General features: G+C 33.9%; 3 protein-coding genes across 5 annotated transcripts; 2 read left to right on the plus strand and 1 right to left on the minus strand.

Moving 5' to 3' along the window:
- The first annotated feature begins 3,282 nt into the window (after positions 1 to 3,282).
- On the plus strand, positions 3,283 to 6,698 carry TUB8 (tubulin beta 8). Its single transcript, XM_086457113.1, has 3 exons — positions 3,283 to 3,802; positions 4,505 to 4,774; positions 5,787 to 6,698. The coding sequence occupies exons 1-3, from the start codon at positions 3,409 to 3,411 to the stop codon at positions 6,458 to 6,460; spliced, it is 1,338 nt and encodes a 445-aa protein (XP_086313239.1). The 5' UTR covers positions 3,283 to 3,408; the 3' UTR covers positions 6,461 to 6,698.
- Positions 6,699 to 7,660: 962 nt separating this feature from the next.
- On the minus strand, positions 7,661 to 10,865 carry LOC147393684 (putative CoA ligase CCL9). Its single transcript, XM_086457112.1, has 4 exons — positions 10,601 to 10,865; positions 9,254 to 10,313; positions 8,229 to 8,332; positions 7,661 to 8,068 (listed from the first exon to the last, which is right to left on the minus strand). Exons 1-4 carry the CDS (start codon positions 10,799 to 10,801, stop codon positions 7,850 to 7,852), a joined length of 1,584 nt encoding a protein of 527 aa, XP_086313238.1. The 5' UTR covers positions 10,802 to 10,865; the 3' UTR covers positions 7,661 to 7,849.
- Positions 10,866 to 19,850: 8,985 nt separating this feature from the next.
- On the plus strand, positions 19,851 to 23,723 carry GPX6 (glutathione peroxidase 6). Of its 3 annotated transcripts, none has more exons than XM_086455678.1 (7): positions 19,851 to 19,999; positions 20,162 to 20,311; positions 21,198 to 21,274; positions 21,380 to 21,441; positions 21,891 to 22,009; positions 23,193 to 23,360; positions 23,489 to 23,723. In XM_086455678.1, the coding sequence occupies exons 2-7, from the start codon at positions 20,273 to 20,275 to the stop codon at positions 23,519 to 23,521; spliced, it is 498 nt and encodes a 165-aa protein (XP_086311804.1). In that variant the 5' UTR covers positions 19,851 to 19,999; positions 20,162 to 20,272; the 3' UTR covers positions 23,522 to 23,723. The 3 variants fall into 3 exon arrangements, with proteins under 3 accessions (XP_086311804.1, XP_086311803.1, XP_086311802.1); XM_086455677.1 differs by having other exon boundaries at positions 19,926 to 20,077; XM_086455676.1 differs by having other exon boundaries at positions 19,965 to 20,311.
- The last annotated feature ends 1,309 nt before the right edge of the window (positions 23,724 to 25,032 follow it).

The raw sequence follows: 25,032 nt of genomic DNA on the forward strand, positions 1-25,032 counted from the left end.
TTTGATAAAACTATGGTATCTAGCTGTCGACTTTAAGTGTAACTCGTTTTGGGGCCACGTTTTGTCAGATCAGGAGTAGAAAGCAAGTTAGACAAGTAATGTGTCATGTACTCGAAGAGCTGGCCCAAAAATAAAAAGAACTTGGCTTCAACTACTAAAGGCCTTCGATGTCTTTCAAGATGACATGTTGGTAATAAGTAACGGTGACGTTTTAACCAATATTTTATCGAATTTTGGAAGGTTTTGGCTTTAGTGGGCCCCCACCTTATCCCTACACATGTTGGGTTCTTAATGGATCCAATCCAGGCCGGATCATGATAATGATATATCTCATACTCATGAGCCCACATGAAAATAAATCAATAGAGGACCAATTAAAAGAATCAGAGATGAAATGAACTATTTTGTAAAAGAAAACATAGCCAAATTAATAATAAATGAGGAGAAAATCGATTGAGATTGCTTGGTCATGTACAATCGAGATCAATTTTGACTTTAATTAAGAGAAATGGGCGAACTGAAATTTTTAGAGAAAAAAAAATGAAAAAGAGAGCCTAAAAGAAATATTTTGAGTAGTGAAAATTAATGTGAATCGAATATTTTAGAAACAAATACATCTATTTAGGGTTTGAAATGAAACTTTTAGGAAACGCACCACAACAATTTATGGGACCATATAGTATATTCTTTTACGCTTGGCTTTTGGGTTCACATGATCTAATGTTTGATGATCCAAATATATAAAGACTTGGTACATTTTGATATTCCTACCATCGTGAAAATAAAAATTTTAACTGCCCAATTAAACTTTTTATTACAATAATATTTTTCATGCGGCCAAGATAATTTTTGTAAATGATAAAAGATCATCAAACATGATATTCATATAAGCCCCACGAACAAGAGGACTATGAGAAATAAAATCTTTTTCTTATACTTTTAATATAATTTAAGGGCATTTGATATTTATAACCAATTTTTCTAATTATGGATCAACCTAACAAACTACCTTCATTTGGATACTATAGTAAACCAATCATTGTGTCATGACATAACTTATTATTATTTCTTTGAGTCATGATTTTTTTACTCAAAAATTTTCACTCGTTCTGTACTCGACTGACATGATAAGGGCACAAAATCATAGATATATTTTCTTCGGGATACACAAGGAAACGACCAATGATTTTGTGCCATTTACAGTCAATCGAGTAAAGTTTGAGTGAAAATTTTCGAGTCAGAAAATCATTATCGTATTTCTTTCGATTGATCAAGTTTTCCCAATAAAAAGTTACATAAGATGAATGTGGGGAATTTTTTTCACTAGTATATTACTTTAATATACATTGGTGGTGATATAAAAATTAAATTTTAAAGATGTTATAGAAAATATTGATGTTATTATCAAATAATTTTATATATTATATTACATAAAAAATATTAATGTAAAGTTTTTTGGGGAGATATTTTTATTAAAAGAATGTCCAATCATCAATAAACTTATGCCATATGAGTGGGATAAAAGAGTACCAATTAGTTGTCTTTATTTTATTTTGGATTTTTGCTTCAAGCACCAAACATATGGCTGGGGTGGGGAGACAAACACAAATTTATCCAAGTACCATCATATATTTTCTAGGATTTTGTTGTTATTGATAACCACTAAGAATATCTTTTCATCAAAACCATAGTCTAGTATTTTATTTGTTTCAATTTTATTGAACTTTTCAACTCTCCAACAGATGACATTTGAAATTTTCTATCAAACCACATTTGAGGTACTCCATTAAATGAGATGATAGAAGGACTATTTATTTTTCTTCAACGAATGCTTTTATTATCATCATTAAGGCATAAAATGGGTTAGAGGTACAAGAGCCAACTAGTTTAGTTAGAGCAACTCCAATGCATTCGAGTTTCTACTTTGTATTCTCTCTCAATTGTTGTTATATAGAGTTAGAGCCCTCCAAAAGAACTCCAATGCATTTAGGCTTTAACTCTATACTTCGAAATTTTCTAGAAAAAGAGGAAGTGTAAGAGGCAAAAGAAAATAGTGGATTTCTCTCTCTTTACTTATTAACGGTGGTAAAAAATAATGGTAATTGTAACATAGATTACTGTAACTAGATTTGTGGAGATTGATTTTTACTGGTACAATTCTTAAATAGGAAAAAAAATGGCTCTCCATGATAAAATACCTAGTAGAAATGCCTATTTGCCCTGGAATTGTTCTTAGTAAAGTCTTTTTGGGTGATGATATCAAAAACCTAGTTCAAATCTTGATACCCACCGTCATGGCGCTACTGAACTCATTGAAAAACATGCTTATCGATTGACTCAATCGAAAATCTAAATAGTCCAAAAATCAAATTCAAATAGTTTGAATCCTTAAATTAGATTCACTAACATGAGTTAATTTTCTCTTTTATTCTTATAAAGATTTATGGTCACATCAAATTTCATTAACATCATCTCAATTCATATGTAATTAACACACATCTTAGGGTGCTGTTGGTAAAAGTTGACGTGATGATAAAAATAAATAATTCAGGATGGGTTGAGTCTCATTTGGTTTTAGCGAACAAAAAATTATTTTAAAATGGTCTTAATTAACATAATTCGAGTTGGATATGATTTTAGTATTTAAAAAAATCGGATGTGAATATAGATATATTTAGACCCGACCTAGTCCAGCTCCCTTTTAAGCATGAGTTTCAAAAGGATCATTATATTGGCACCCACCTTTATGCTTAGTGCACCCACTTTCTTCTATACCTCCCATGCCGAAATATGCTTTAGGTGGTTGCAAAGAGGTCAAATGGTGGGTACAAACAGCCTGGTCAGTTTCAAAATTATTTTAAAAATGTAACAAATAATGCAACAGTTTTACTTATTATTAGAAACTAGAAGGTGGCATGGGCTTATCTGTAATTTAAATGATTGATTGAAGGATTTTATTAAATATTACATAATAAAAAGGATATTTTATTAATTTTTAAAAAATCAATCGGTGAGGTAATTTTCTTAATTTTTGACAAAAAGGACCCTAATTATATTTAATTTAAATAAAAAGAGAGGGCATTTGTGGAAACCAAAATTTGTTTTGGAACAACTTCTACTCCGCCTAGACACGCTGTCACTATCAGGTTTTGGCATTTGCAATTCAAAAACTGAAATTCCCACTAAAATAAACGGCGTTAAGAAAGTCACCGTTAAGTCTGACAAAGTAAACGGCAAACTGAAAGACCGTTAACTTTACACTATAAATAGTCCTCTTCCCTACTTTTCCCCCCATTTCACCCACCCCTTCATCTCCTCTCATCTTCTCTGCTCTCAATTACCAGGAATTCTTCCTCTCTGCAACTCCAACACTCAATCACAACCGTTCATCTTCTTCATCGATCGAAGATGCGTGAGATCTTGCACATTCAAGGAGGCCAGTGTGGAAACCAGATCGGTGCCAAGTTCTGGGAAGTTGTTTGCGCAGAACATGGGATCGATCCGACTGGAAGGTACCATGGAGACTCTGATCTTCAACTTGAGAGGGTTAATGTTTATTACAACGAAGCTAGTTGTGGAAGATTCGTTCCTCGAGCAGTTTTGATGGATCTGGAACCAGGAACGATGGACAGCGTTAGATCTGGACCGTATGGTCAGATCTTCAGGCCTGATAACTTTGTTTTTGGGCAATCTGGCGCGGGAAATAATTGGGCTAAGGGACACTATACTGAAGGAGCGGAACTCATTGATTCGGTTCTTGATGTTGTTAGAAAAGAGGCGGAGAACTGCGACTGCTTGCAGGGTATTTTATTTTTTTCTGAAATTGGATTAAAATCATGTGTTGGTCGGGAGTTGCATCTGGTGTTCTTTTTGATTGTTTTTCGATTTAATTTTTTGTTGATTAATATTAATTAGTTTATTATTCGATTTGATGTAGTTTTTGATCTTACTATTGCTTCCTTGTTCTAGTTTCTAGGGTTTTCGATTTTTTTTGTTGTTGTTATTATTTGGTGTAATTTTGTTCTTGACTTGTTTATTACTCGCTTTAATATCCTCTTCGCTGCTTTTGGCCTTTTAGGATTTTTTTTGTTATTTGGTATAATTTTGCTGTTGATTGATATCCTCTTCTATAGACTTTGAAGTTCCTTTTACATCTGTTTTTCCTAGTATGTAGGTTTTTAACATTTTTTTGGAGGTTTTCTTTCGTTTTAAGGGATTTGATTTATTTATATTGTTGCTAATCTTGCTTATTACTCGCTTTGATAACCTCTTCTATAGTTTCTGATGTTCCTTTGCCGTTGTTTTACTCGTTTTGATCTTCCTTTGATTTTCTCTTCTATAGTTTTTTATGTTTGTTTCTTCTGCTTCTGTTTTTCTGATGTCTGGGCTTTTAATTTTTTTTGTTTGGGATTTCATTTTATTTGAAGGCCTTTTGAAGAGACCTATAAATTTCATAATCTGCAAAAACTCAAATCATCTCTTACTATTTGGATTACTTCTTTAGGTTTTCAAGTCTGCCATTCTTTGGGAGGGGGAACTGGTTCTGGAATGGGAACTCTTCTCATTTCAAAGATCAGGGAAGAATATCCGGATCGAATGATGCTCACTTTCTCAGTTTTCCCATCCCCAAAGGTATCCGACACAGTTGTGGAACCCTACAACGCAACGCTTTCGGTTCACCAACTAGTAGAGAACGCTGACGAGTGTATGGTTCTGGACAATGAAGCTCTCTACGATATCTGTTTCAGAACTCTCAAGCTTACCACTCCAAGCTGTAAGATTCCCTCTTTTTTAATCTTATCTTTCCTGTAAATTTCAACGAATTTTCATGTCAAATTAGGGTTTCCATAATGCCAATGTGATCTCACGCGCCGCACGTGTCTTTCACGTGAGCATGTGAGGTCAGCATCATACTTTTATAAAGCAAAATTAAACAACCATAGTGGGTGCATGTGCTCTTTGTTTTTACCATCAGGCGTTTCTTGCGAAAGAAGGGTATGTATTCTGTGTTTTGGTAGCAAATTAGGATGGAAAATGACACTAATGCCCCTTGTTGGTGTTCACTGAGGGACGATGTCCTCCTTAGTAGCCGTTCCTCGTTTTGGATGGTCATCTGGATTTAATCTAGAGGACAATACTGGTTCTGAGGTCACCCAACACCAGATCATTTGAAAAGATATCTTATTATATTGCCACACCATTTCTTATAGCATGCCAACTAATGAAATTGTAGGTCACCATGATAGTCAAAGCCATATCCCAAATATTTCGGGCCATCTAAACCATAGATTGATTAATGCTGGAGTGACCTCAGTGGATATGGGGGACATCTTGACGTGGTGGTGCACAAATGCCCATAGATTCGTTTCTCTAAGATACGAGTAAAATGCATTTATGGATATGCATCACCGCTTCAAGGTCCCCACCCCCCACCAAAAAAAAAAACCCCATGTCACTCTAGCATGACTTTAAGGCAGTGTGGTATTGTTCAAAAGAATATCTTGGAAAAATAGGATTTCTTGATCCAATAAATGTAATAAGGCAGCAAATATTGATGTCTGCTTCGTACATTCTTGTCTTCGTCCTCTGCATTATGGACGAAAGAATCTGATGAATGGTATTTAAGGGTGACATGCATTTGTAGGACAGTCCTTTACTCCGTTCCCTGTTACAGAGACCCAACTGTACTGAACCTTGTTTAATAGTTTCCAACACATCAAAGTACATGTTTGTTCCCAGTTTAGCATGACAAACTAACATTGTTTAATGGAATATATTTTGATCAGTTGGAGATTTGAACCATCTGATTTCTGCTACCATGAGTGGGGTCACATGCTGTCTTCGTTTCCCTGGTCAGCTAAACTCTGACCTTCGCAAGCTCGCCGTCAACCTTATTCCATTCCCTCGCCTCCACTTCTTTATGGTCGGTTTTGCTCCCCTCACCTCCCGTGGGTCACAGCAGTACCGGGCTCTCACCGTCCCCGAACTCACCCAACAAATGTGGGACGCAAAGAACATGATGTGTGCCGCAGATCCTCGCCATGGACGGTACTTGACTGCATCTGCTATGTTCCGTGGCAAGATGAGCACAAAAGAGGTGGACGAACAGATGATCAACGTACAGAACAAGAACTCATCGTACTTCGTGGAATGGATCCCTAACAATGTTAAGTCCACAGTCTGCGACATCCCACCAACGGGTTTGAAGATGGCTTCGACTTTTATTGGGAACTCAACCTCAATCCAGGAGATGTTCCGCAGAGTGAGTGAGCAGTTCACGGCTATGTTCCGTAGGAAGGCTTTCTTGCATTGGTACACTGGAGAGGGAATGGATGAAATGGAGTTTACCGAAGCGGAGAGCAACATGAATGATTTGGTGTCTGAATACCAGCAGTATCAGGATGCGACTGCAGATGAGGAGGATGAATACGAAGAAGAGGAGGAGCTTTTGGAGGGCTGAGTGAGAAATGATTTGGGTTTGCTCATTAATAGTTGATTGGGATGCAGACTTGTTCTGATTGGCATTATGTTGTGTTTTGTGTACTTTTGGCTTTTGTTAATGTTTTGGATGTTGGGATGATATGATGGTATGTTGGCAATGTGCTATTGCTTGCTCATATCTGGTGTGTGGGATCATTTACTTTTTGTTTGGTTTAGTTTACAGTTTAACAAAGTGCTGGTTTTCTGTTGGTTGGTAATATTGAAACCGCTGAAATTGTTCTCTTCTGATGCTTTCACTATGGATAATTTAGATCATTTGCCAAAAGGCTGATAGTAGTAATAAATATATATCGATGGAGATGGAAAGGGAAGAAAAAGAAAACTCATTAATGGTTGAGAATGGTGGAATGAGAATCCACAGTTAGATTCAATTGGATACTGAGGTTCTTGTATTGGGGCTCTGCTATGTTTGAGCATGGCTAGTGTGTCGGAATCTTATTTATGGTTGGTTGTGTCTTTGGTCAGGACTCAAATTTTTTTTTGGATTTGAGTAAAAGCTTCAATTGGCAGGAAACACTCCAGTGACAAATTGAAAATTTCTGATGCCAAATTCAAATTGTACTTTTAAAAGAATAAATATTCCCATCAACCGCACTTAATATGATTTCAAATCTTACTAAGGCATCGTGGCATTCTAGAACATGATTTGATGTCTAAGAGCTTTTAAAGTCAAAATTATATGATTTATGAAAAAACAAAAGTTAATTTTAACTGTTTCATTTATTTTTCAGTTTTTGAGAATTTGATAGATGCCATTTTGGACACCTTGGATGAAGTCCAAAAGACAGTTTCATCTAAGTAATCTTATTTATGGTTGGTTGTATCTAATTATCCTTTTCCAACAGAATGCAAGACATACATTACATAATGTCTGTTTTTTTGAAGATGACTCTTATTCTCTTAACCTTTTCATTATTGGACTTAATTACTTAGATCATCCAACTTTGTCTTCTTTAAACCCAAAACCAGTGAGAGCACTCACGAAGAAAAAGATGAATGGGACTTAATAAAGAATAAGGGTCTTTTGGATTGCCACGACACAACCCGATGAGTTGTTTACATCGTCGTGTTGATTAGAGTCTCAATACTAATAGTTTTTTTAAAAAAAAGTTATTAAATATTTGGCCAGAAGCCCATGATCACGCCAAATGTGACACAGTTTTAATTATTTACATTACCAATTACTATCTCATTAAAAATTGAAAAAAAAAAAAAAACATTTATCATAGAAATGTTGACAAAAGAAGAAAAAAAGAAAGAACAACATATTTAATCCATTTTGAAAGAACAGCACCTTGAACTATATAGATTGATAATAAATAGGAGTTGTGTTGGTTGGCTGGTTGGCTTAAGCTCCGAATTTGGGAACTTTAGCAGCTGAGATTTGAGCAAGGAAATGCTCAGCAACAATCCTCCTTTGGATTTTGCCAGTAGCAGTCCTTGGGAGTGAATCAGTGATGAATACTTTCTTTGGGACTTTGAAAGATGTCAAGTTCTTCTTGCAATATCCCACTATCTCTGCCTCATCCAAATATGATCCCTCTCTTGGAATTATTGCACAATTTATCTGTTAAAACAAAACAAACATAATTTGACTCATTATTATTTATAAATTCAATTATTAAAATCAAGAAACTTGGGGTTTAAGCCCCCATAAGAATCAGATTAGAAACCAAAAATGATCCAATAATAAAATGGATACCACATTGAGTTGTGGGTTTTATTACCTCCTCGCCATATTTATCGTCTGGAACACCAAAAGCAACTGCCTCAGCAACCTCGGGATGGGACAAAAGGATTGAATCAACCTCAATTGGTGATATCTTCTCCCCTGTTAATCCAAAAATTACTTTATTACATTTCTTCACATTTAACACAAAAATAAATAAATAAATAAATAAATAAAGCTAGCTTTGCTGGATTAAACGCGTTTTCCGTTTAAATCTTCGCTGTCAAAATGAAGTCTGGACACGCTTTTACTGAGGCGACACGCATGAAACCAAAACAGATATTTTATCAACAATTTTTTACCAAACAAACACTAGTTTATTGGAGTTTCACTGAAAGGATGATTTGTTGACTGTCAATGTCACAAGTGGGAGAAAAAAAAAAAAGTTTTCTAATAGGATACCAACTTTTACTTATAACACATTAATCTGTACGCAAGCTACGCTTAAATTCTACAAGGATTGGTGTGTTGTATGTCAAAGTTGGTGTGCCAATATAATCACTAAAAAAAAGAGAGAGGAGGTTTTGTCACTTACATTTCCAGTCAAAATGACTATGAGACCCTTGTGAGGGTCAAAGTTGATTAATTCAGAATTCGATATCCTATAATAATATTTTGGGAAAAAAAAAATATTATAGTTGATTTAGATTTTAGACGTAACCCTCTCAGTTTTGGTTATTATTGGATATACCCATCTTTTCAAACTAAAGGAAAATTCTTTCTTTTAAACCTAAACTCTTGTACCCTTGGTTTTTATTAAAATATCCATCATTTCAAACTTAATTTAAAAATAAAAAATAAAAAAAAAATCAAGAAATGAAAGATGATGGGTTTTGGAGAGAAAAAGAAAGAAATCAAGGCATTTTGGTAAAAGGTTGAAGGTGAGGGTGTTTACGTCATTTACATTATCTTTTCAAAAGACGACCTGTGGCAAAGGATTTCTAAAATATTTACAAAATTCCACGGGTTTATAACTAAAACCAACAATAATATATGGACCTTTAAGAAAGTTGAGAATTTTACCTCCTCTGTTGATAAGCTCCTTGATCCGACCCACAAGATGCAAATAACCGTCCGAATCGAAGAACCCAAGATCACCCGTATGAAACCACCCGAACCTGAAAGCATCTTTATTGGCTTCTGGGTTGTTTTTGTAGCCCTTCGTTACATTTAGCCCTCTTATACATACTTCTCCGCTAACGTGCGCCGGCTGTGGTACACCGTTCTCACTCAAAATCGCCATCTCTTGACCCACCGATTTCCCAACTGACCCGGCCTTATGTAAACCGTTTTCGGGTAACGGGTTCGATGCCATAAGATGCGAAGCTTCCGTCATAGCGTACGCTTCTAAAACAGGCGCACCGAACGCCTCCTCCAGCCGATTCATTATAGCCGGCGCGAGAGATGCGCTGCAGCTCCTTATAAACCGTAGTTTTGGGTAAGTTGGTTCGGGTTTGCTGAGGTGGCGATCTAAGATGATTTGATGAATCGTAGGGACAGCAGTGTACCACGTGGCGTTGTATTTTAGCATATCGGACCAGAAGGTGGAGGCAGAGAATCGTCCAGCGGATGGGAGAGTAACTGCGGCTCCAGCTCCGAGTGAACTCAGTAACCCTGCGAGTAACCCGTGCACGTGAAAGAGAGGGAGGACAACAACTGTTGAGTCTGACTCGGTGAGTTTGTAGACCGATTTGATGTTCTGAGCTGATGCAGCGAGGTTTTGCTGAGTCAGAGGGACACCCTTTGGACGACTCGTGGTGCCAGAGGTGTGAAGAAATAGGGCAATATCAGATGGCTCATTGACGATTCGAGAAACCGAGTCAACAAACGATTCGATCCTCGATTCTTGACGAGTTGAAGAGAGAATAATGTCAGCATCGGCATGAGAGAGGGTGGCGGTTGTGTGAGGGATTTTGAGTTTGGCTGCTGCGGACTGAGCCGACTCGTTTCCTTGCTGGGAAGTAATTAGGAGCTTTGATTCTGAGTCGGATAAGTAGAACTCGAACTCGTCCATTGTGTAAGCCGAGTTCAAGGGAGCCGCAATAGCTCGAGCTCTGATCACCCCCAAGAACATAATCACGAACTGCAAAATATAGTTAAAAAAAACATTTAAAATACTTTAAAAACAAAGAATTTCTCAAATTTGCGATCCGAAATCCAAATCAATCCAGATTATAAAATATATAAAATAAAAAAAAAACAGATAAAATATAAAACATAATCAAGATCTGAAAATACGTAAAAGTGAAAATAAAATCATTTAAAAACAGAATTTCTAATACCGATTAGTTTAACCTAATTAAAAAACTCAGAAATAAACCCAAATCAATCCAAAAAATATATTAAAAAAATCACAGAGAAGATATGAACCTCGACGGTGTTTGGGAAGGTGAGAGCAACAACATCACCAGCCTTAACGCCAGATTCAACAAGAAGAAAGGCAGCTTGATCGATCAGATATTGTAATCGCGAGTGTGTCAGATCGAATTTTCCAGAAATCGAAAGGGCTCGACTTGATGGAAATTCTTCGGCCGTTTTCTTCAACAAACCAGTGAGAGTCATGTTCGCCATTATTTCCAAGAAAATAAAATGAATTTTGAGGAAAATAAAAAATAAGAAAAAAAACCCAATTAACGAAAAGATCTGTGTGATAGAGAATTGAGAAACGATACCTATTAATAAGAAAGTTGAGGAGGTCTAGGTTCGGTATGTGCGCGTGGTAAGTGGTGCGAACGACGGTTGTTTTTGAGGGAGGTAGACTTGGTGAATATATGACACGTGGCATTGTCTAGTCAGTCCTTGTGTGCTGCGGCGATAACAAGTCAAAAAGTGTTTCAGTTTAGACCCAGTTTTGGGAAATGGGCCCACCAAATAGTTGTGGGCCCGTTAGAAAACACGAGTAAGTCACTTCTTCGTGTTTATTTTTACTGTTTTGCCCTTCTAGTGGACGTGTTCGATTTGAAAGAAACTTCTCACGTCCTAAAAAAATCTTAGAAAAATACCGCGTCCAGCTTGGATCCCACACGATTGAGAGTCGTGTTTTTTCTAATAACAGTGCTCAAAGACTACTCACTGCATGCCACTTCAAGCATAAAAGGGGTAGTTTTGTAATCAGCGAGGGTACTTTTTGTAAAACAGAAATACCATTGATACACGTGGGCATATGTGATTGGTGGATCCCAGATTTCTTTGAGCAATTTTCTTTTACATGAGGTTAAAATAACACACAGCTAGTGTTCATCATATTTACATAAAGAGTGACTCTAACCTTACAAATTTAGCAAGATTTCAAATCTTACTCTGACAACCAAAAAATGATCCAAGATCACAAAATTCTATGAACTTAAAAAAACAAAATCGTAGAAAAAATTAATTTTTAACGCTAAATTTTAATTTTAAACTTGAGAGTTTAGCGAGAGTTTATTAGTCTTCTATTTTCAAAGACTACTAATAAATTTACACCTTTCAATTCTCTCTAACGTGGCATGTGAGCAAAACCATAGATCTTTTTTCGTTGGGTATCCCGAACAAAATGATTAATGGTACAATGCACTGCCACATCATAGAGCATATAAATAGCATCGGTTTATAATGACTAATTTTCAAAAGAAAATAAAATGTTGATCTATAAATATATAGCCGACAGATGCATCGTGCACGTACCAGCATGATTGAAAAATTATAGCATTTAGATTCAAGCCTTTTATCATGGAAAATTTCTAATCATATATTTGAATACTTCTTCGATAAATCAAGTCCTTATTTAACAATCACATGTTGATTCAATTTGATGTTCACCCAAAAGAGTGTATCAGAGTGATTTTTAGCTCACGGCACCACACCCATTACCATGTGGCTAAAAAGACAAGATAAAAAAGAGAAAAACAAATTCTCTCATTATCTTAATGAAAAAAGAAAATTTCCTAATTGCATCAGCTTGTGACATTAAAAAATGTGATCCAATGCCATGGGTTTGTAGAGGATGAAATTCTATGAATTTCAATATATATATTTATTGACATTTTTTAAGATTTGAAACTTTAATCTCCATAATAGTAATCAAAGAATCCTATTGAAATCATGGATGTTTGGACTTGCAAAAAAAACTTGCATTAGGTTTGATATCTCAAAGGGTTGGATGTGAAGAAATTAAGAAGTCAAAAAAATATTTTTTGAAAATTAAAATGGTAAGAAGTGTCTTACCATACCAACATATGATAATATATCATGCCAAAAATACAATCCTGTTCTTAAGGTTTTGAAGGTTGATAAAGATATAATAACAAAGTTAAAAATCGTAGATAAAAATACTTGCCCTGTTGTTAGAGACAAGTGATTTTGGGGATAAAATTAAGAATTATGAACATAGCTACAAAATTCTCCGAAATTTTTAAAATTTTGTAAAATTCTCCAAATAAGGGATTAGTCGATTAAATCTACAGATGAACGAAATAATCAATAATTTATCAATTAATCACTGAATATAGTAACATTTTTTATCTTTTTATCTCAAAATTTTATTTCTTCAACATTAAAATCTTAAGAATAAGAAATGATTTGTAGGGAGTTGAAGATGATAGATTTTTACAAAAAAGAACTCAAAAACATTATTTTTATATTTTTCGACTTTATTTTACAAAACTTCAGATTGAATAACACATGGAATATCTCTAAAATCGATTAAAAAGTGAAGGGTTAAAATCACCTTTTTTTCTATTTTTTTTTTCAATGAACCCTACAAAATATGCATGTCATATGCTTGAAAAATCTCTAATATTGACCAAAATGGGTGTGAGCTGTTAAATCACAAATTTTCTTTTCTTTTCAAACAGATGAATAGAGATTGAAAGTGAGAGCCCATAAGTAATTTTACATTAGTTAGAGTTTGAGAAGGTCGAGACAAGTATTGCATATCATTAGTTTTCAGAACATAGGGTATCTATAATTTTAATTAGATTAAGGGGTAAATCACCATTTTTTAAGGAGATTTAACCGACAGATCTATCTATTGTATTTTTTTTATATACAAAAACTCCCTTGAAGTTATGAGAACTCCAAAGAAAGGTTACTGAATAAATTTTAGAATGAGATCCACATTATTTTATAAGATTAATTACCTATAATACCTTCAATTATTTAAATCAAATACTTATTATATTATATATATCCTCTTAATATATATTCTCTCCCCTAAAAGTATCGTTAGGCCCATATGGCGACATTGGCAATCCAACACTACAATCAAATGAACTTTTGGACTTAATCTATGCACGATTTCTGGAGAGAATCATAATTGAGAGGTGAGATAATATAAGAAGTATTTGATTTCAATAAATGAGGATATTATAAATATTTTATCATTTAAAATGACGTGAGCCAATCCAAAAGTTTGTTGAGTATCAAACTTGATGAGTAAGGTTCCCATGGAGTTGTCTTTCTTTTTAAAGACTAATGATAAAAATGCAAGAGATTGGCCGCCCCGTCAAATCTTTCTTTTCAAAGACTAATGATAATGTGGGGGTCTTTTTGTTGTCAGTTTGAAAAATAGAGGAGGTATCTCTAATATCCTTCAAAATGTAAAAGGGTCTCTCATATTTTATTTTTTTTACATTCAATGGGGGTTATGTATCTTTAGTTTAAAAATTAGAGTAGGTATCTCTAATATCCATCAAAATATAAGGGGGGCTAATCAGTAATCATCAATTTTTCTTTTCAGAATGTTCATGCCTTCTATGTTTTCAAATTGAAGACAAGCCCCCCTCATTATTTTTTGGGTGATTTACTATCCCTCGACATTATGGTGAATATTTGACTTATCCCCTCTGTTTTCAAACAAATGAGATGTCCCCTTTCGTTGTGTTCTTTTTTTAGTAGACTAACAAAAATATAATAACCTAAATACCATCATTTTCGACATATATTTTGACTTTCAACTTAATCCCTTATAGAAAATTTTAAAATGTTTTAGTCAAAAAACATATCAACATCTTCTACTTCAAAAATAGTATCTCATTCTTAAGGTTGAATACTAGGGTAAAGATGTTGGTTTTTGGAAGATAAATCAAAGGGAATTTTTTATTTCAGATTGAAGAAGAGGGTATTTAGGTTATTTACCTAAGTTTATTAAAGAAGACCGTGGTCTAGGGGGGCATGTAGGTTTTATTTTTATTTTATTTATTTTATTTTTTTTGTGAATATTGAGAAACACTATGTTTTTAAACTAATGATATTGCTGTTTGACTTAGGTCTATTCTCATATACTAATGAGAAATAACTTAAATGCACTTTTCTTGATCCTCTAATCAAAGAATCTTGAATTTACTACCCAAAACCAAAATCATATTAAAGCCCTTCCACCTTTCCAATTGACTATAATTTGTCCCTCACATAAACAGTCACTAACTCCACCCCTAGACTCACATCAATATTCGCACCAACCCAATTAGTTGAGGTTCAAAAGTCAAATATTATTATTCGATTTGTGTTTTATATCTCAAACCAATCTTCTTGGAGTAGGGTTGGGATTTGATTGAATATTTCAAAACTCATAATTATAATAAAGAGACAGTGCGAATGAATTAGAATATAAAGAGAAAGTGGAATAAAGATAAAGTGTGAATGAATTAGAATAGAGTCGTGCTGGGGTGACAGGATTTACTGTGATTCTCACAATTTTGATGTGAACATGCATACAAATTCGTAGATGATTTTTACTCGTATTACGAGAAAATATATCTATGGTTATGTGCACATCCCACATCAGACTTGTGAGAATCGCAATAAATTCTTTTTGTCATTTCAGCATTTTCCATTAGGATATAAAGAGAAAGTGGAATAAAGCGACATATACAATAACGCATATATACTTGACTTGACTAAGCCTACCAATCAAGAGTGTGTAGTTTCGTTTGCTGGGCATTAATGCAAGTAGAGTCGTTCCGTTAGACCTATGTTTGGATCCAATTTATTGGCCCAGGAGAGGCAATAAAGTTAGTTTCATTAATTGATCAAGTTTCATCAATTACTTTAGTTGAATCAAAATTTGTTGACAAAGAAGCAACTAAAGTGACCAAACAAGTGTTGGGCGTAGTGACCAAGGTCTCCTTAAAAAAAGAGAGGTCTTGAGTTCAAGCCTCCTTGTTAGCCACCATAGGAATTTGACTTGTCTTATTGGCATGTGTGATTAGTACCAACAAGTGTTAGATGTAGTGGCCAAAGCCTTCCTCCAAAAAGGAAGAAATCATGAGTTCAAATCTCCTCATTTGCCACCATAGGGATTTCACCCGTCTTATCTTGCATGTGTGATTGGTACCAACAAGTATTTGTCGTAATGACCAAGGCCTCACTCCAAAAAGGGAGAGGTCTTGAGTTCAAGTCTTGTTGGCCACCACAAGGATTTTATCTATCTTGGTTGGCATGTGATTGGTGGGGTATTGTATGTAACCGGGGGATTTGGGCGAGATGTGATGCCCTAGGAAGCCAATTGCCTTGCCCTTGTCAATGGAGACTACGAATCCCGACACTTCTGCCATAAGAAAAAAAAAAAGAGGAAACATGCAAAGCAAGGAAGGAAGATTTGATTCGGGTTTAACATCTCAAAATCACTTCTTAATTAATTTTTAAATTACAAATAAGCCTTTTAGATACATGTGTGTATGCACATGCCACCTTTTATTCTTAATAAATGGTTTTCTTGCTAAATGACGACCCTTCAATTTTTGGACAACAACTTAATAATTTAGTAATCTCAAACCAAATTTTCTTTGACTCAAAAAATTTCTGAATTACCTAGCTAAAACTCCCACTCTCTTATTTTAAATGAGATTTCCAAGGACTATTGCAACAAGACTTTGGTGATTTATAACAGAAAAAGATGAACGGTATACTCATTGTTATTCAAAAAAGTAAGTTATTATTTTTTTCAGGACAAAGAAATAGTTCACGTCAGACGTTTAGTAAGGAAATGTATTTCGAAACCGAGCCCTAAAAATATATCTTGTTCTTAAAAAAAAAAAAACTAGATCATTTCACACAATTAATGAGCTCAATCGTAAACCACCAATGATTTGTTTGCTAGGTCAACATTTAATATTTCATTAATATGTGCTGTGGTGATTTTTCAATCATATAAGCTTTGAGATGCGTGTTATCGAATGCTTTTGCAAGTTCTTTATCTACAATGAGTGACACTAGTGTGATACCTCCCAAATAATTTATAATAATCTAGTGATCAGTAAGTTGTGGAGTGAAACAAGAAAAATTAAGAAAATATTTTAGCTAGAACAATATCTTCAGCCTCAACTGTTCAATATGTTAAACTGGTATGGTGAAATCAGTCCTATTATATGATAGATATTAACTAATTCAATGTGTTTTTTTTTTTTGTTTGATGGGGGTATCCGAACTTACGTTTGACTAGTGGAACCGGGGGAGCCAGAGACTGGACCAAGGCTTTGAGTCCCTCTCTCAGGCACGTGCAATGCCCGCACATCACATGGGTGGCCTCGAAGAGCCATTGCTCATATTGGGTATCGAACACAACCTACAAACTCTCATCGCATATTGGATTCAAAATTGCCATTGAACCAACCCTTGGGGTTATTCGATGTGTTTGTTAAGAATTGATAGGGATTTTCCCAGAGTTTGTTTTAACATTTGGGTTTATTCAAATATTTGAACTTTCCAAAGGTGTTTGTATTGATAAATAATGATTTTATTGAGTACGCGTTGATGATCGGATCATTCACATCCATTGGGTCAACTTCTTATTTTTTGGTATGTAAGTTGGATTTGAACATGTGATCTCAAAGTTGCATTGCGATATGTCAATTAATTGAGCTATGGGTGAAACCCATTAAGTCAAAAGTTGCATTGCAATATGTCAACCATTCGAGTTATGGGTCGAAACCCAATAGTAGTTTATTAAATGAAGAAGAAGAAATTCTCAAACCAATTGAGTAGATGAAGAAGTAAAAATTCTCGAACCACCCCATCTACGCATCTATCTAGATAGTGGAGAAATTAATGAAAGTTCCTACCAGAAAGAGAGGTAGGCTTTCTCTCGAGTCCAAATTTACTGTTAACGAAAAATAATACTAAGCTGATAAATCAATCGCATGATGCCACATGTATAGGAAAAAGGGTAAAAGTCGAAAACTTAACCGCTTATCATCTACCCCAAGAATTGTCTCTCGATCTAACTAATCAGCAGGTTTTTTTCTTCTTTTTCTTCCAATACATGTGACCTTGTGTTATTAACTCATTCATTTAGCATCATTTTTTATTACCAGAAAATCTCAATTTCTTTCTTTACAATTGATGATGAAGAATGTTCACCATGGTTGTTTCTAGAATTAAAAATCCTGAGAAGCAAGGAAGCATTTCTTGTCACAGTAATTCCTATGTACATCACCAAAGAATTGCACATAGTTGGTGTGGTGATAGTATAAGTTGGTTTGATAATAGTAACTCTCAAATATAAATATCTATAGAATAAAGTTATATTAACTTAAAAAAAAAAAAAAAAAAAAAAACCTCAAAAGGGACTGTTGTGATAGTGTGCATGCAACCATTGATTTTTTTTCCTTGTATATCTCGAGGAAAAATGTATGGTTTTGTACACGTTACCATGTAAATGAGTGTTTTTCTTAAGTCAATTTATCACAACTCATATCTTAATACCCTAATTTTCAAAGATTCGGGTTGGAGAAACATTGATATCGACATCGCTTCAGACATTGGTATGCAAAATCATAAATGCTTCTCGCTCATATCTCGATGAAAATCATATATGTTTCTGTAGACACATCCACATCAATAAGGTCTGAAACGATGTTAATTTCAATGTTATTTCAATATTTTCCATTTTCAAACTCTAACTAAAAACCCTTTATTTTCTTCTCAAGCCAACCTATTTTTTAACCTAATTTTCAACCTTAAAATTTTTATCCAAGTCAATGTTAAAATCTTAATAACAAAATAAAAGGAGAAATTTTATGATAGAAACATCTAGGATTTATATAATACATTGAAGATGTTGGATCAAAGATGAGGATGACTAGGATAGAAATATTTCATCCTAGAGATTAACAACTTGAAGATGACAAATTCCAAATTCGTACGCAATTTTAAGATTATATCTTTGTTTTAAATTTCAAATCTCAATAATAAAATAAGATTGTTGGAGTGTAAGATGAATTTTTGGATAAAAAAATCAAGGATTTGTTGAATATGGACTGAATAATAGGTTAAAAATAATTTACCTTAAAAATAAATAACTAAAAGATAACAGAGAGTTTCTAGAAAAATGAAGGATAAGGACATTTTGCCTTCTATTAACAGCAAAGCTAAGGGGGTACGTCATCAGTTTGAAAATAGGTGGGGATCCATAATATTGACCAACGTAGAGGGGCATGTCTAAATTACTCTAAAGTCAAAGAAGATCAACGGCTATGTAAAACGCGCAACTGATGCCACGTCATTAAAATGAACATTTGCTGTTTTAAAGTAATTCAGACAACTGCGTGATATTTAAACCACTATTGTGCTTGATCTTTGACTAAGAAGAAAATATCCATGAAGATATTATACTTTAGTAACAAAATGATCAAATAAGAGAGATTAAGAACTCAATCAAGCTATCAATGAACTATGGCTGTCAATGGATTGGTTCAGATCGAATTAAGGTTGATTTGGTATCGATTTGATTTAATCGGATTGGATTTAAGTGATCCAATAATGTATCGGATCAGATTTGTATCAGAACTTGATATTAAGATCTAAATCTGATCCATTAACAATCAGATTGGGTTCAGATGAGGGCAAATCTAATTTTATATATAAAATCTACATAAATTTCATACATCTTAACATATATATAAAATAAATTATATACTTTCTAACATATTATCGGATCGGGACATGATTGATCTAGATCAGACCTAATAAGATATCAAATTAAAACCTTATTGGATCGAATCCTTATCAAAATTTAAAATATCGACCCAGACCCAAAGTTATAAAATTGAATTTCACGTCTGTTCTAATCTATTGACATCTTTACAATGAACCATGTTTTTGTCCGAATTGGCATTGATTAGGTTTGGATTTTATTAATAGTCTTGTTCAATTATTGGTATTGGCTGACTAGACTCAATTCGTATTTCTTGTCGTGTTCGGGATTGGGAGCTAGGCTTTTTATAATATATAAGAAAAATTGTGGAACGACTTAATCAATCCAACCCACAAAAAGAATTATTTGATCCTACCCAACAATTAAATTGTCCAGACTCCGAAGTAGAATATTGAGATCTAATTAACAACTAATCATTTTACGATCCAAACCCAATCCATAGATAGTTCTATCTTCAACCTTAAAAAAAATATATTTAAAACTAATAATTAGCCTTTATCAGTCAAGTTTAATGTTCACGTATAAATCCACATATATCATATACTATTAATAGAACCAAAATTCATTTCTGAAAATAAAAAAGGGTGCACATCAAGAATTTATGTTTAGCAATATAGCAAATTCCTATCTCCAGAGACGTGTCCGTCCCTCCGCGCTTCATATAATTTTTAATTCGTGGAGCTCGCATAACCGAAAATAATTACTGCGTATCACATAACTAATCCACACAGTTACACCTGTAAGACTCATGAGATGACGCGTGTACTTAGCGTAACCACGTACACACAGAAACCACACCTCCTTATATACAGGAACACAGAAGCAAATACAGAGCCGTTCGACTGCTTTCGCTTTAGGTCTCTGGTTTGATCCTCTCTTCGATGCTTTACTCTTCTTCATCAGCTCGTATCGTTCTTAATCGCCGAAATCTCACAGTCTCTGCAATCCACGTTTCTCTGTTTTTCTCCAAGAATCTCTCTTCGATTTCTAAACAAACCCATTATTTGTCTGCTTTGCAGGGTTTTTCAGCTCCTTCATCTTCTTCGTCTTTTACAAGAGGGTACTTTCGTCCTTCTTATAGCTTTCATTCTCCAAGACTTCTGTCTCATCCTTTAAGATCAACTTCGACTATGGCAAATCCGGAATCTGTCCATGAATTTACTGTCAAGGTTTGTTTTTTTTTGGTTTGATGTGCAATTTTTTGTTATTTTAGGTTTTCTGTATTAATTTTGCAGATGGGTTTTAAATTTTTGAGAATTTGGTGTTGGGTTTGAGATATTATTAACATCCATCATGAAATTATTGGATTTTTAGAATTTTAGGGTTTTTTTTTGTTGTTGTTGTTGTTGTTGTGATTTTATGTTTTCTGTATTAATTTTGCAGGTGGGGAGTTTGGTGTTGGGTTTGAGATATTATTAATATCTACCATGGAATTATTGGATGTTGAGAAATTCAGGGTTTTTGAGATTTGGTTTCATAAGTTGGAAGATAGACGTTTGAGACTTTGTTTCTTATTTAATTTCTCATGATTTTATGATGGATTAATTAGGTTTATGACTTTGTTTGTTGTTCTATTGAATTCAACTAGTTTTTTTTTTTTTTTTTGCACTAGTTATATGTGTTTATGAAATTTGATTTGCTGCAGATTTGAGATTTTTTTAGATGGGATTTTGATTTTCTGTAAAATTTGAGAGGACATGAATTAGAAACTGTAGAGGGTTAGAAAATGATTGACATCTTCTTCCACATAACAAAGGGAAAAAAGGCTGTATTTTTTTTCCTTTATTATAATGGCTTCTTTGATGAGTATGTGTGCTTTTGTTATCCTAAGAGTCTTACATAGATTGAATGGTTTTTTGAAATGTGTCTGAGGGATTTCTTCTTCTAATTGAAACTAAAACTTCCTCTCTTTTCATTGATATTTTACTTATTAATTTTCTTTTGTGATAGAATTAGCTTGATTGATGGATAGTATGCTAGATTTATTCAGGATTTTGGATTGATGATTTTATTTATTTATCAATTTTTTTTTGGTATAATTTCATTTACATTCAGGATGCTAGGGGAAATGATGTGGATCTTAGTATTTACAAAGGAAAGGTTCTCTTGATAGTCAATGTAGCATCTCAATGGTATTTTCATTTTTTTCTTGGACTTTTGAATCACTTTGGTTGACTTAAATAATTTCTTTAAAGCAGCATTATAATCCTTATTTTTTCTTGATTTGATTGATGCAGTGGATTGACCAATTCGAACTACACTGAGTTGAGTAAATTGTATGAGAAGTACAAGGATCAAGGTTTGGGGTTTTCATTCTCTTATCTGAGCTTATACATATATAATATGTTTTGTGTCTGATTGTTCCTCTTTTAAGCCGCGATTCATCCTGATTTTCAATGGTATCTTAGCAAATCAACTCACTGTAATTGTTGGACTTCCTTATCATGGGTCCTTTTTCTTTCTTTTTTTTCCCTTTTAAGAATCGTCAAGGGAAATTAAAGGGGAAGCTGTGTGCTCCATGAGACTTGTTTAAGAAAAAGTGGACAAGAGTTAGTTTATTAAAAAAAATATATGTCAATTCGAAGCAAATGATGTTTTGGTTGAGAACAACTACTTAATAAGGAACCCATTTTTTAATCATTTAGAACTGATATTTGATATATCGATAAAGAATTCTTATTATTATTATTTATTTTTTGTTTTTTTTAAATTACCAAAAGAGCCTGATTTTGTTTATTCTTGGTTCAGGTTTTGAAATACTAGCTTTCCCTTGCAATCAATTTGGTGAGCAGGAGCCAGGAAGTAATGAGCAAATCTTGGAGTTTGCTTGCACTCGTTTTAAAGCTGAATATCCCATATTTGACAAGGTATAATTGAGGAACCTTGTGGTGCATTTCATTATATAACATGCAGAGTAGATTGACTCAACTCAATCATGAAAAACAAATATCATGACTCTCTCTCTCCATTTTGTTGTGCAATTAACATAGGGGACGGTTCAGCAGCCCTAAAGTTTGCCAAGTTTGGTGCCAAACATTTTTCAAAATATGGGTTAGAAGCTTTGGAATGAGCTGATTTTTTGTGAGGATGATCTCTATGATGAGGAGATCATCCTCACCAAAAATCAGCATATTCTGAAACTTCTAACCCCATCAAAAGTGATTTACAAAAATTGGACGGTCCACGATTCTTCAACTTGTAAACTAGGGTTAGAAGTTTCAAAATGAGCTGATTTTTTTGTGAGGATGATCTCTTCACCGTAGAGATCATCCTCACAAAAAATCAGCCTATTCCAAAACTTCTAACCCCATCAAAAGTGATTTACAAAAAATGTTTGGCACCAAACTTGGCAAACTTTAGGGCTGCCGAACCCGCTCTCATTAACATATTATAAATCTGCGAGCCTTTTCCTTTCCTCTTAATTCATTCTTAAAATCCTTGCTGTCATCAAATCAAACACATTTCCTAGTAGTCTAGATATGTAGGGGAAGCTCAATAATAATATATAAAAAAAATTCTCACTTTTTAAAGGTATATTGGCACATAGTGAGAAGTGAGTCGATGCTCATGTAGGGAGTCCTTGGTGCCGAAACATGTAAAGTTGGACCTTCTTTTGTTTGTGTTTTTTTTTTTCCTTTCATCTTTTTTCCTTATAATCTTGCATTGATATTGTTACTGGTCGGTCCTTGATTTCTGGAATGTTCATCATTTATAATTCAGTTTTTTCCTCCATTCTTCTGTGTCTAAAGTCAGGTCTTTTGTCATTGGTAGTGAGTTCATGTATGCTTTCACCAACTCTATCTATGTTCTCGGTCTGTCTCTCAGGGCCTTCAACTTGAATATTACTTCTATCCATATAATCGACCCTTCAACTGATCAGGAAACTAAAACTTATTCTTAATGCTCGTTTCTTCAACTGAATATGTTCCACCAACAACACATGGTCCATAAAAAGATCAGTTGTTGGATTACATATATTTTTCCCCCTCTCTATTTGTATGGCTTTACTATCATTTTAGAGGAAACCCACACTTTGCATTCTTGTGTTAGGTCGATGTGAATGGGAACAATGCTGCTCCAGTGTACAAGTTCTTGAAGTCAAGCAAAGGTGGTATCTTTGGAGATGGCATCAAATGGAACTTCGCCAAATTTCTAGTTGACAAGGACGGACATGTGGTGGACCGATATGCTCCCACAACTTCCCCTCTCAGCATCGAGGTAAACCTATCATATGAGCCTTTATTTATTTATTTTTGGGTAATAATTTAAGTTTTTTGTATTTCGTCCAGAAGCTAACTTACATGGATGGTTTTCTTTTTTTTCTTTTGGTTGTGATGTTTTCACAGAAGCATATAAAGAAGCTGTTGGGTGTCTCCTAAATTCAGGGTTGTAGGGCTTTTATAAAAGTGACCGCTAGTAAATAAATGGCCCACTTGGATGAACGGATATTTGTATTTCGTTGTTATTTTGCTATTTAGATATGTAATCTATTTGAAAATTTTACGGTGTTTGAAGTAGTTCCTTGAAAGGAATGTGGATTCCAAACTTAAGTTGAAAGTGGAATAACAAAATGTTTTAGAAGATGGTGTGAAGAATTCAGTTGTTAAGTCAATAGATTTGGGGTCTGAATCATATTCCCTCATTCCACCTTATCATCCCAATAATCATCTTTTGTTTGAAAGTTAATTCATACCTACTTTCACCATCTCCATACCTTTCAAATAAGAATAATTGTATTAAGCTTTGGTCAACTTGATTTGAGGTATTCCCATTGTCATGGACCTTAACAACAAACCGATTGGTTTTCTGTTTAGCTTAGTAGGAACAAATCAGGAAACACAGGCCGGCCTTCACCATATATAAATTACTAGTTGCTTCTATCTATGGAGTTTAGCTTCAAAAGTTACCTGAGATGGGTTTATTTATTTATATTTTTTTTTTATGGTATGGTACTATCGTCACTTATTGGTTTGTCAGCTGTTCTAATCTATGGCCCCCAATTAGGGCGGATTAACCCGAATTCAATCAGGGTGAGCTTGGATTGGGTTATATGAAAAATGAGTTGAGTCAGGACTAGAAATCTTAACTCAAATTGAATACGGGTTGAGGATCCAGACAACCCGACTCAATTCAAACCCAATGTTACATATTTACATATAAATAATTTTATTTATTTTTAAAAAAAAAATATTATCTCTTTTTTAAATATATTTGTAAAATTAAGAAAAAAAATTAAAATATAAAAATTAATGATTTTGGAGATTGTATGCAAATTTATTACTAGAGATTTTATTATTTTATATTATATTTATTTTTTAAAATATAAAATAAAATGTATATATTATCAAAATAAAATTAGATTTGATCAATAAACCAAATCTTTCAAAATTACCTAAATTGGACTAATCCAAGTTCAATTCGATTTTAAAAGCTCAATCTTGAATGATTAATGAGCTCTAACTCAATGATTGGGTTGAAGGTTCTACAACCCTTCAATTTATTGGTGTAATACCCATACCACAAAACATATATATCTAATGAAAATTCATAAAATCAAGTTATTATTACCAAAATCCCCACCAAATTCTATTATGCATCAAATCCCATATGAAAAAAAATAAGGAAGTGCTGAACAAAAACAAAAATTTCCTATTTGATAAAGACGAAAAAAAACCAGGGGATAAAACATCATTTTTTGTCGTAACTGAAAAAGTTGCGTTTTTTCATCGTTTGGAGATGCAAAATGCATTTTTTTTCTTCAAGAAATCATCATTTTTTGTTACTATGGGGTATACCCTTATGTTACTGAATTCGATAGTACTGGCCCAAACCAGGAACTGGTACCAAATCGAAGCAGTTCAATTCATACTGGGCTCTTACACCATAAAAT

The sequence above is a fragment of the Akebia trifoliata genome, chromosome 10 (genome assembly GCF_017979445.1).
Source record: "Akebia trifoliata isolate Shusen 1 chromosome 10, ASM1797944v1, whole genome shotgun sequence".
In the NCBI taxonomy this organism is placed as follows: domain Eukaryota; kingdom Viridiplantae; phylum Streptophyta; class Magnoliopsida; order Ranunculales; family Lardizabalaceae; genus Akebia; species Akebia trifoliata.

What these genes read in the sequence shown, in the direction of transcription:
- TUB8 (XM_086457113.1), top strand. Translation starts at nt 3,409, where the DNA reads ATGCGTGAGATCTTGCACATTCAAGGAGGCCAGTGTGGAAACCAGATC. An exon ending in GAACTGCGACTGCTTGCAGG is followed by an intron (nt 3,803 to 4,504) that starts GTATTTTATTTT and finishes TTACTTCTTTAG; the next exon opens with GTTTTCAAGTCTGCCATTCT. An exon ending in CAAGCTTACCACTCCAAGCT is followed by an intron (nt 4,775 to 5,786) that starts GTAAGATTCCCT and finishes TATTTTGATCAG; the next exon opens with TTGGAGATTTGAACCATCTG.
- GPX6 (XM_086455676.1), top strand. Translation starts at nt 20,024, where the DNA reads ATGCTTTACTCTTCTTCATCAGCTCGTATCGTTCTTAATCGCCGAAAT. An exon ending in TGAGAAGTACAAGGATCAAG is followed by an intron (nt 21,442 to 21,890) that starts GTTTGGGGTTTT and finishes TTCTTGGTTCAG; the next exon opens with GTTTTGAAATACTAGCTTTC. An exon ending in CTTCCCCTCTCAGCATCGAG is followed by an intron (nt 23,361 to 23,488) that starts GTAAACCTATCA and finishes ATGTTTTCACAG; the next exon opens with AAGCATATAAAGAAGCTGTT.
- LOC147393684 (XM_086457112.1), bottom strand. Translation starts at nt 10,801, where the DNA reads ATGGCGAACATGACTCTCACTGGTTTGTTGAAGAAAACGGCCGAAGAA. An exon ending in GGAGCTTATCAACAGAGGAG is followed by an intron (nt 8,333 to 9,253) that starts GTAAAATTCTCA and finishes TTGGATTAACAG; the next exon opens with GGGAGAAGATATCACCAATT. An exon ending in ACGATAAATATGGCGAGGAG is followed by an intron (nt 8,069 to 8,228) that starts GTAATAAAACCC and finishes TTGTTTTAACAG; the next exon opens with ATAAATTGTGCAATAATTCC.